General features: G+C 40.9%; 1 protein-coding gene across 1 annotated transcript; it reads left to right on the top strand.

Annotated features, from left to right (window-relative positions):
- The first annotated feature begins 782 nt into the window (after positions 1–782).
- On the top strand, positions 783–10,811 carry ublcp1 (ubiquitin-like domain containing CTD phosphatase 1). Its single transcript, XM_063011296.1, has 10 exons — positions 783–936; positions 1,875–1,966; positions 2,843–2,928; positions 3,184–3,299; positions 3,584–3,682; positions 3,828–3,865; positions 4,103–4,201; positions 5,324–5,440; positions 8,431–8,558; positions 10,548–10,811. Exons 1-10 carry the CDS (start codon positions 783–785, stop codon positions 10,573–10,575), a joined length of 957 nt encoding a protein of 318 aa, XP_062867366.1. The 3' UTR covers positions 10,576–10,811.
- The last annotated feature ends 1,291 nt before the right edge of the window (positions 10,812–12,102 follow it).

The raw sequence follows: 12,102 nt of genomic DNA, 5'->3' as shown, positions 1-12,102 counted from the left end.
CCAATTATGTGTATATACGCATTTATATAGCTCTAAAAGCTGACATGAATGATCACACAGATCCATGAGCAAGCATATGTAGAGCCTTAAACAGATCATGTGCCTGATACAAAATAAGCACACAACGAATTTCACTCCAGATGTCCGAATCTTCCAGTTGTTTTAGTATTTATAATTATTCCTTGATTAAAGGACTGAAAGCTGACTGAGAGCTGACAATTTGAACAAGCAAATTCTTGTTTACCTGTACAAATAACAAACCTACAATTTAGTACAAGGATTCCCATAATCTTTATTACAATGATCTATTTAAAATTGAATGAATGTAAATGCACAGTGAGGACTGGTGCTTTGTTCAGTATATATTCCTGCCTGAGTGTATCTGTAATACACCATAGAGCCAACAAAACTATGATTGTTATTGTTGTCATAAACAATTATAATTAATATTTGTAATGTTTATAATTGTATGCAACACTATTATATATTTTATCGCAAATCAAGAATTTATCAGATTGTTAAAATAATATGCTCATATTTACATGCTGCTTCATCAGACTGATTCTATTGTCCAAATATGACAAAGATGAATGGATGACTAATTAGACTATCTGAAAGTTGGACATTGGTAGTTACTATCAGATTTTACTAGAGACAAATGTAATGACTAGGGAGTTATGACATCATCAGTCCAGTTTTCTTTTTTGGAAATAAATTGTCATTTTTATTTACAGCTCTGGTATTTCACCACCTTTCCCACCACCGTTTCATTTTGCAGCAGTATGTCTGTGTCAGTAATAATAAAGTGGGGAGGGCAAGAGTATGCCATCAGCTCTTTGTGTGAGGAGGACACTGTGCTAGACTTGAAGCAGTCCATCAAATCTCTCACTGGAGTCCTGCCTGAACGACAGAAACTGCTGGGCTTGAAGGTTAAAGGTAAATTATTTTCCAATTATTATATACAAAATGTTTTACGGGTGAAACAGAAATGAGATTAAGTGTATTAAGTGTTAAAGGTCTTACGAAGGGCACAGCAGTGGTTTTGTGGCTTTCGGGCAACCACTGCATTTATATGCAATTAACCCTTATACAGCTAATACAGATCTACTGATGGAAAACGTCCATGATGTTTACTTATTTATTTAAATTACACATTAAACAGAAACGTGCATGGATTAGCAAGGACAGGATAAGTTGGAGTAGTAATAGTAGTAACGTGCTGGCCCAATGCCGCTGAAATCCAGGGTTTTATTGGCTGGTCAGGGTTCTGCACGAACATGTTTGGCTATGTCCGAGGGGGGGATTTTCTGGTCCCAAGGCCGGGACAAAATAAGGAGGGTGCGTAAAAACTTGCCAAATTTGGTAAGCGGATGAGAATGCTCCACTGTGGCAACCCCTAATACGGGAACAGCTGAAAGATGAAAAAAACGAGTCCCTCCATCTACAGACACACACTAAATCGTGTGTCTGTGCAGGTGCCCAGCTGGCTGATAGCAGAGCTTGAGATCTCAGCTCTGGTGGGCTAGCATGCTCTGAAATTAATTTGAGTGAAGAACTAACACGCATATGCTTGATATATTGACTGTGATATCGTTCATATTAAGTGAAATGATTATAATAAGAAAAAGAAGAGAGAAAAAAAGCCGAAGCTGGGGTCAGAGCACAGAGTCATTGTATGACACCCCTGGAGCACACAGGGTTACGGACCTTACTTAGGGGCCCAACAGTTTGATAGCCCAAAGCTCTACCCACTAGGCTACTACTGTCCCAATAATAATGATGATGATTATTTTAAATGCCATTTGTACATGAGAATTATTAGTTATCTTGCTCAAGACTGTTCAGTTTCTCTGTCATTTGATGTTTCATTGCAGGAAAGGCAGCTGATGATGAAACTAAGCTAGGCATGCTGAAGCTAAAACCCAACACTAAGATTATGATGATGGGCAGCAGAGAAGAAAGCCTGGTATGATTTCAAATCTTCTATGATGGAGAAGGCACTCATAACACCTGGACATCCCACTCTGCAACCATTTCCCATTCTCCCATACCTCTAACTATTTCCCACTATAACAGCCTCCACTCATCTGAGAAGGCTTTTCATTGCTCATTCAATTAAAACAACATTTGGGAGATCAGACACTTGGACGGAAATGCCTGGCTCACAGTTGACATTCCAATTTATGCCAAAGAAATCAGTGGAATTAAGGTCAGGCCTGTGTAACCTTGACAGTAAGCTTGTCAAACCATGGTTTTATAGGCCTTGCATTGTGTTCTGGGGGGACAGTCATGCTGGAACAGCAAGTGGTCGACAAACTCTTATGGATGCCCGATATTTTATAATATAAAATATTATGTGGTGTCACCCAGATTAATGTATACCAGATATACACCGATTAGCCATAACACTAAAAACCACCTCCTTGTATCTACACTCACTGCCCATTTCATCAGCTCCACTTACCATATAGAAGCACTTTGTAATTCTACAATTACTGACTGTACTCCATCTGTTTCTCTGCATGCTTTGTTAGCCCCCTTTCATGCTGTTCTTCAATGGTCAGGACCCCCACAGGATCACTACAGAGTTTGGGTGGTGGATCATTCTCAGCACTGCAGTGACACTGACATGGTGGTGGTGTGTTAGTGTGTGTTGTGCTGGTATGAGTGGATAAGACACAGCATGTTAAACCAAAACATGACGCTAGAATCCTAATAAACAAACAAACAATATGACAGAGAAAAAGTCCCTTGGTTAAACTGGTATATGTGTTTCTCATGCTAATTAAATAATCTGGGTATTAGTTCTTGGTGTTGTCCCTCACTCATTTTTCTCCTGAAGGAAGACGTCTTGGCGCCTCCTCCTGAAAGCGATGACGTTGTCAACGACTTCGACATAGAAGAGGAGGTGATTGAAGTTCAAAACAGGTTGGTCTGAATCCTCTGGATCAGGGTTTTTTAGCTAGCGAGCAAAAAAAGAGTCGTAGAGAAAAAAAATAATAATTAAATAACCTTGTATGCAAATGCCCCCTTGTGGAGGCTTTATGTTACATCTTGTAAACTACAGTGGGGCCAGAAAAAAAAAAAAAAAACCCTGTAAAACCCTGTAAAACCCTGCTCTTGACCATATTTCCGGCATGATGAATAATAAAGCTTATCAATTTTTAAAATCTATTTTCTTAGAGAGGAGAATCTGGCTAAGATTACTCGTAGAGTGAAGGACAACAAAGTGGAGGAGTTAAACCCACCAAGAGAAGGGAAGCGATTACTCGTGCTGGATGTCGATTACACACTGTTTGGTGAGACTAAACATATCTAATGTATATTATTTAAATATTATATTGAGCAAATGTCACTGTTGAGCTGATTGAACTCCTTTGGGATGAATTGGAATGTTTTTTCAAGCATTGGCACTGGATGTCTCAAGTGGTCTTTTGACTAGATGGGCAAATTTGTCACAGATACATTTCAAAACTCTAAGGAATTAAAGGCTGTTATAGCAGATGGGGGGTATCGTGGGATTGGTTGTGTTTAATGTGTAAGAGTTTTTGCTCATCATGAATATTTGTAACTTCCGGTTTAGATCACAAGTCATGTGCCGAGACGGGGCAGGAGCTCATGAGGCCCTTCCTCCACGAGTTCCTCACATCAGCGTACGAGGACTATGATATTGTTATTTGGTGTGAGTGGATGACTTTCTTTGTTATAATATTATCAATACAGCAAAATAGACAGCACATAAATATAAAGTAAAGTGACTGTGTGTATTTATTACAAGTGGATACAAATTTAAATTGAGCTTTACGATTTTTGTGGTTCCTTCGCAGCCGCTACGAGTATGAAGTGGATCGAAGCCAAAATGAAAGTACGTCCATGACAATGTCGGTGCGACAATAAAAGAATGTGGTTTTAGTACCTCAATTGTTTGACTGTAAAGGTGCATTCACATGAGAAGCGGCAAATCGCCGCTTTGCTCAGCGCTTGGCCTGAGCAGTGTGGTAAAACATTATCAGAATGCAGTGAGCATGTCAATGCACCCCAAAATGACTGAAGTGGTACTTATTAATTCTTCGGTGTGTATATATACGTGTGTCTGCTTTAGGAGCTGGGTGTGACTGACAACCCCAACTACAAGATCACCTTTATGTTGGACAGTGCAGCCATGATCACTGTGCACACACCCAAAAGAGGGGTAGTAGAGGTAATGCATTATAATATTCAAAATCAGCTTAACCCTTTAGCCAGAACTGCCATATATGCTAGGCAGCCAAAAGTATGTGGACTGAGTTTAGCTGTTTTAGCCACACCCACTAGTGACAGTAGTGTGAATGGTGAGAATGCTGTGGAGGACCTCAAACCTAGAGATGAGAACCTTTGGGATGAATTGGAACATTGATTGCAAGCCAGGCCCGCTCATGCTTTTTTGACTGAACAGGCACAAATTCCCACAGACATGCTCACAACACAGTATATTGTTTAAAGCTTTTCCACAAGAGTGGCTGCAACAAGGGAAGTGCCTGACTACATATCAAAGTCTACGGTTTTGGAATGGGATACCCAACAAACCCATAGTCAGGTGTCCGAATACTTTTGGCAATGTAGTGTATTCATTGGATTTATTGATTTTGTTCTCCCAGTCTAATTGTTGCCAGTTCCACCATTGCATTGCAAATCGTTCGCCACCGAATCCACCCGGTGCTGGCCGAGGATAGCCCAGACTACCAAGCGCTCCCTCTGACAAATATTTTCACCTGTCAGGGGTGGAGTTTCACAGAAAGGAGAGCTACGCCTCTTACACATCTTCCATCACTTATTGCAGGAACCTTGACCAGACAGAAGAGGTCGCAATTACACAACAGCAATCAAGCCCTATTGGTCTGAAGCTTTGAATTAGTAATGAAGTACGACTACTTTTTCCCGCTGTGTCCAATTTAGTCAATTCCACTTCCCCCTGCCACAAGCACTATAATCACACTGACTGTGAAGGACTGAAGGCTAGTACTCACTCACTGACATGTTTGATACTCTGTGTATGCCTCCAGTGCTAGTGTCCACACCACTGTTGCGATGCAGTTCCCTCAGTCAGGCATGCGCCCTCAAGTTGCCTCTTGAGTTCCGAACTAGTCCGGTGGCTCTGCTAAGACCCCAAGCAGTTTACAAGGCCAAAAACCTAGTGGTATGTCTTTGCTGGTACAAAGGTGGTTAGTTATTTAATCACTGAGTGATGGGAGCTTTATAAAACGTGGTGTTTGTTCATCCTGTGTGAGAAATATGCAATAACAATGATTTTTTTTACAGCACTGTGTGTTTGTGTTGTTCTCAGGTAAAACCTCTGGGTGTGATATGGGGAAAGTACGGCGAGTTTTACAACAGAAAGAACACCATCATGTTTGATGACATCGGAAGGAACTTTCTCATGAACCCGCAAAATGGGTTAAAGGTACGAGAAAGCTGCCCAGAATACCATGTGTAAAAACAATACTTCTTTCTGATTGGCTATTTTATCGGGAACCTTCCAGAACAGTGTGCCGTCAACAGCATCGCTGACGTATCGTGCATATATATATATATACAGTGTATCACAAAAGTGAGTACACCCCTCACATTTCTGCAGATATTTAAGTATATCTTTTCATGGGACAACACTGACAAAATGACACTTTGACACAATGAAAAGTAGTCTGTGTGCAGCTTATATAACAGTGTAAATTTATTCTTCCCTCAAAATAACTCAATATACAGCCATTAATGTCTAAACCACTGGCAACAAAAGTGAGTACACCCCTTAGTGAAAGTTCCTGAAGTGTCAATATTTTGTGTGGCCACCATTATTTCCCAGAACTGCCTTAACTCTCCTGGGCATGGAGTTTACCAGAGCTTCACAGGTTGCCACTGGAATGCTTTTCCACTCCTCCATGACGACATCACGGAGCAGGCGGATATTCGAGACTTTGCGCTCCTCCACCTTCCGCTTGAGGATGCCCCAAAGATGTTCTATTGGGTTTAGGTCTGGAGACATGCTTGGCCAGTCCATCACCTTTACCCTCAGCCTCTTCAATAAAGCAGTGGTCATCTTAGAGGTGTGTTTGGGGTCATTATCATGCTGGAACACTGCCCTGCGAGCCAGTTTCCGGAGGGAGGGGATCATGCTCTGCTTCAGTATTTCACAGTACATATTGGAGTTCATGTGTCCCTCAATGAAATGTAACTCCCCAACACCTGCTGCACTCATGCAGCCCCAGACCATGGCATTCCCACCACCATGCTTGACTGTGGGCATGACACACTTATCTTTGTACTCCTCACCTGATTGCCGCCACACATGCTTGAGACCATCTGAACCAAACAAATTAATCTTGGTCTCATCAGACCATAGGACATGGTTCCAGTAATCCATGTCCTTTGTTGACATGTCTTCAGCAAACTGTTTGCGGGCTTTCTTGTGTAGAGACTTCAGAAGAGGCTTCCTTCTGGGGTGACAGCCATGCAGACCAATTTGATGTAGTGTGCGGCGTATGGTCTGAGCACTGACAGGCTGACCCCCCACCTTTTCAATCTCTGCAGCAATGCTGACAGCACTCCTGCGCCTATCTTTCAAAGACAGCAGTTGGATGTGACGCTGAGCACGTGCACTCAGCTTCTTTGGACGACCAACGCGAGGTCTGTTCTGAGTGGACCCTGCTCTTTTAAAATGCTGGATGATCTTGGCCACTGTGCTGCAGCTCAGTTTCAGGGTGTTGGCAATCTTCTTGTAGCCTTGGCCATCTTCATGTAGCGCAACAATTCATCTTTTAAGATCCTCAGAGAGTTCTTTGCCATGAGGTGCCATGTTGGAACTTTTAGTGGCCAGTATGAGAGAGTGTGAGAGCTGTACTACTAAATTGAACACACCTGCTCCCTATGCACACCTGAGACCTAGTAACACTAACGAGTCACATGACATTTTAGGGGGAAAATGACAAGCAGTGCTCAATTTGGACATTTAGGGGTGTAGTCTCTTAGGGGTGTACTCACTTTTGTTGCCGGTGGTTTAGACATTAATGGCTGTATATTGAGTTATTTTGAGGGAAGAATAAATTTACATTGTTATATAAGCTGCACACAGACTACTTTTCATTGTGTCAAAGTGTCATTTTGTCAGTGTTGTCCCATGAAAAGATATACTTAAATATTTGCAGAAATGTGAGGGGTGTACTCACTTTTGTGATACACTGTATATACTGATCAGCCATAACATTAAAACCACCTCCTTGTTTCTACACTCCCTGTCCATTTTATTAGCTCCACTTACCATAAAGAAGCACTTTGTAGTTCCACAATTACTGACTGTAGTCCATCTGCATGCTTTTTTAGTCCCCTTTCATGCTGTTCTTTAATGGTCAGGACTCTCCCAGGACCACTACAGAGCAGGTATTATTTGGGTGGTGAGTCATTCTAAGCACTGCCGTTACAAAGACGTGGTGGTGTGTTAGTGTTTGTTGTGCTGGTATGAGTGGATAAGACACAGCAATGCTGATAGAGTTTTTAAACACCTCACTGTCACTGCTGGACTGAGAATAGTCCACCAACCAAAAATATATCTAGCCCCGTGGGCAGCGTCCTGTGCCCACTGATGAAGGTCTAGAAGATGACCAACTCAAACAGCAGCAATAGATGAGCGATCGTCTCTGACTTTACATCTACAAGCTGAACCGATTAGGTAGGAGTGTCTAATAGAGTGGACAGTGAGTGGACACAGTATTTAAAAACTCCAGCAGCACTGCTGTGTCTGATCCACTCATACCAGCACAACACACACTAACACACCACCACCATGTCATTGTCACTTCAGTGCTGAGATCATCCACCACCTAAATAATATCTGCTCCGTGGTGGTCCTGTGGGGGTCCTGACCATTGAAGTACAGGGTGAAAGCAGGCTAAAAAGGTATGTAGAGAAACAGATGGACTACAGTCAGTAATTGTAGAACTACAAAGTGCTTCTATATGGTAAGTGGAGCTGATAAAATGGACAGTGAGTGTAGAAACAAGGAGGTGGTTTTAATGTTATGGCTGATCGGTGTATATAGATCCAGGTTCGAATGTCAGCGATGCTGTTGGACGGGCAGTCATTTACACAGACATGATTGGCTATGTCTAAGTGTGTGTGTGGGGGGGGATCCAGACCCACTACTACCTTGACAAGGATAAAAAGGTTGATGAACATAAAATGTACATCATTCAAGTTGGTGACAGCAAAACATCTGTGCTCATAAAATTACCATGGTAATGCCAAAGGAACTGTCCTGTTATAAGGAACCAATGCACCACTTCTCTTGGCATTAAGCTGTTCTTCACCTCTGCCTTTGTTTATTATTTGCATATAACAGGACAATCTGCTGGACTCTATCTTTTACTGATATTAAATGATATTATTTACTCTGGTTTGTAGATTCGACCCTTTATGAAGGCCCATTTAAACCGAGAGAAGGATAAGGAACTCCTGAAGCTCTCTCATTACCTGAAAGAGATCGCCAAGCTAGACGACTTTTTAGGACTCAATCACAAGCACTGGGAACGGTAAGTTTGCCCCAACTTTGGTGTTTTTTTTTGTAAATTACTCTAGCCCATTGTCACTGGGATCCAGGGTCCGAACCCCCAGCAGTGTTATCGGCCCTTTGATGGATTGACATCCTGTCCGGCTGTGTTACTGCATTGTACCCAGTGTTTACGGGAAGACTGGACCCACCATGACCTTTACCAGAACAAAGCCATAATAAAATATTAAAATAGAATGAAATAAATGAAATTAACTTAGAATTCTATTCAGAAATATGTTGTATTTTCTTTCTAATTTTACAGATAAACATAGTAGGTCATTGACAAAGTGCTACATTTACTGTACATATACCTAATCAGTCAGTTGGGTAGCAAAGGGGTTCGATTTCTGGGCCGGGCTGCCATGGCCCTTTCTGTGTGGAGTTTGCATGTTCTTCCTGTGTCCATGTGGGTTTCCTCTGGTGCTCCAGTTTTCTTCCCACAGTCCAAAGACGTGCAGTCAAGCCAATTGGATAAAAATGTGTGTGTGAATGGATGGATGGATGGATGGATAGTTGGATGGATGGATAGTTAGATAGTTGGATGAATAGTTTGATGGATAGTTAGATAGTTGGATGGATGGATAGTTTTATGGATGGATAGTTGGATGGATGGATAATTAGATGGATAGTTAAATAGTTGGATGAATGGATAGATGGATGGATGGATAATTAGATAGTTAGATGGATAGATAGTTGGATGGATGGATAATTAGATAGTTAGATGGATAGATAGTTGGATAGATGGATAATTAGATAGTTAGATGGATAGATAGTTGGATGGATGGATAATTAGATAGTTAGATGGATAGATAGTTGGATGGATGGATAATTAGATAGTTAGATGGATAGATAGTTGGATAGATGGATAATTAGATAGTTAGATGGATAGATAGTTGGATAGATGGATAATTAGATAGTTAGATGGATAGATAGTTGGATGGATGGATAATTAGATAGTTAGATGGATAGATAGTTGGATAGATGGATAATTAGATAGTTAGATGGATAGATAGTTGGATGGATGGATAATTAGATAGTTAGATGGATAGATAGTTGGATGGATGGATAATTAGATAGTTAGATGGATAGATAGTTGGATAGATGGATAATTAGATAGTTAGATGGATAGATAGTTGGATGGATGGATAATTAGATAGTTAGATGGATAGATAGTTGGATGGATGGATAATTAGATAGTTAGATGGATAGATAGTTGGATAGATGGATAATTAGATAGTTAGATGGATAGATAGTTGGATGGATGGATAATTAGATAGTTAGATGGATAGATAGTTGGATGGATAATTACATAGTTAGATGGATAGTTAGATAGTTAGATGGATAGATAGTTGGATGGATGGATAATTAGATAGTTAGATGGATAGATAGTTGGATGGATGGATAATTAGATAGTTAGATGGATAGATAGTTGGATAGATGGATAATTAGATAGTTAGATGGATAGATAGTTGGATGGATGGATAATTAGATAGTTAGATGGATAGATAGTTGGATAGATGGATAATTAGATAGTTAGATGGATAGATAGTTAGCTAGATGGATAATTAGATAGTTAGATGGATAGATAGTTGGATGGATGGATAATTAGATAGTTAGATGGATAGATAGTTGGATGGATAATTAGATAGTTAGATGGATAGTTAGATAGTTGGATGAATGGATAGATGGATGGATGGATAGTTTTATGGATGGATAGTTAGATAGTTGGATAAATAGGTAGATGGATGGATAGTTAGATGGATGGATGTATAGTTAAATAGATGGATATGGATGGATGAATGATTGGATGAATGGATGAATAGTTAGATGGTTGGATGGATGGATGGATGGATGGATGGATGGATGGATAGATGGAAGGATGATGAATGGCTGGATGGATAAATGGATGAATGAACGATCAGTTTATCGATTGGGTTCATGATGATGACGATCACTTTTCACCCTTTAGGTATCTCTCAAAGAAGCAAAGTCAGTGAAGCTCACAACACACCAGCAGCGTTCATCCTCAAGAACAAGTGGTGCCGGACACCTTCATGACCCCACCAACCAACATCCAGCCAGGATCGTCTTTCATCTGGACACGCTCCATCTTTTGCAGACAATGACATGGACTTAATTCATTCATCTTTACAGTTACACATTTTTGCAAATATGGTCCAGCATCAACTGTAGCTAGCACAGACATGGCAGTCTTCCTTCCTTCACTCCCATCTCCTGCTTTTCCAATTTAATTAATCATTCTCTAACAGGGTTTGACATCTGGGGAAAGTCTTGGCAAAATTGGCTAGGATTGGCTCTATCACGCCTTAAATAAGTGTTTTAGAAATAGGCTTACTGTTTGATTTAGTTCTCTCAAAGGGGTTTCACAGCAGTAAATCATTTAGTTTCATTGCTGCTGCATGTCATTCTGTTAGCATATATTTACTCCCAGACCAAAGGCATTGCTATAGAGTTGTCCCTGTCTTTTGCGGCTATAACAGCCTCCACTCCTTTGGGAGGTCTTTCCACTAGATTTTGCCGTTTCTGTGTATTTCTGCTCGTCTTCTGATAAGAGCGTTTGTGAGGTCAAGCCTGGCGTGTAGTGTCCAAATGGAGCTTATCTTTGGCTCACCCTGAACAAAGATGACCGAGACTGGCACACGCTCCCTCAGACATGATCACTTCTTTTCACCTGCCAGGATTGGAATCTCACATAGTGTGGAGAGCCAAGCACTGCCATCTGTGATCAGCCTCCCCACTTGCAGGCGCCTCGACCGTTCTGCAGAGGTTGTAATTGCCTCTTAACTAGAATTCTTATGCTACAGACTTACAGTTATTCGTGTGTCTGTGTAGGCGCCTGGTTGGCTGATAGTACAGCTAAGACTAACACTATGTTAGTACAGCTAACACTATGCCATAGAATGCTGGTAGTACTCTATTTTGACATACTTTTAGTACAGAAGTGTGCGATTTGGGATTTTTTTCTAAGCTACCCCTTTAGGAATCTGGCTGGCATGGTCCTGCCCTAAAAAGACTTTAGTTTCACCCATTGCAATGTACTAGTTTCTCCACATGACAAATCCTGATAGAGGTGACGACTGGCCTCATGGGACTACTACTGGCTTAACATCACATTCAGGTACTGATCCAAAATATGCAAATAATCAAGAGTAAAATTACAAATTGGAAAATGGTACATTCATATCAAGCAGCGTATAGATCTAGGACGAGTGCTGGTACTATTTCTTCTTCAAGATCTTATTTTTGAATATTTTAAGCCTACCATGTCCACACCTTGGCACCTGGGCTACATTTAAATGGCAACATGAGTAGTCTGATCTGAATATATGATAGATAATAATCTGATATTTTTCCCATGTTCGCCACAGCAGATCATTCTGGTTTGGCACAGGGCTTGGGACCTGCACTTAGAGCACACTGACAAGTGCACCTCCCAAAGTATGTGGAAACCTGTCCACAACATCTATATGTATTTGCTGAACACTTTGTTTCAAAATCATGGG

This window comes from Trichomycterus rosablanca, chromosome 16 (genome assembly GCF_030014385.1).
Source record: "Trichomycterus rosablanca isolate fTriRos1 chromosome 16, fTriRos1.hap1, whole genome shotgun sequence".
Lineage (NCBI taxonomy): Eukaryota > Metazoa > Chordata > Actinopteri > Siluriformes > Trichomycteridae > Trichomycterus > Trichomycterus rosablanca.
The sequence above is the reverse complement of the archived record's forward strand: the minus strand, read 5'-3'. Positions and strand labels throughout refer to the sequence as shown.

Bases quoted from the DNA above. Each gene is read 5' to 3' on its own strand.
- ublcp1 (XM_063011296.1), top strand. From the start codon at position 783: ATGTCTGTGTCAGTAATAATAAAGTGGGGAGGGCAAGAGTATGCCATC. The intron at 2,929-3,183 runs GTTGGTCTGAAT...CTATTTTCTTAG, and splicing joins GTGATTGAAGTTCAAAACAG to AGAGGAGAATCTGGCTAAGA. The intron at 4,202-5,323 runs GTAATGCATTAT...TGTTGTTCTCAG, and splicing joins CCAAAAGAGGGGTAGTAGAG to GTAAAACCTCTGGGTGTGAT.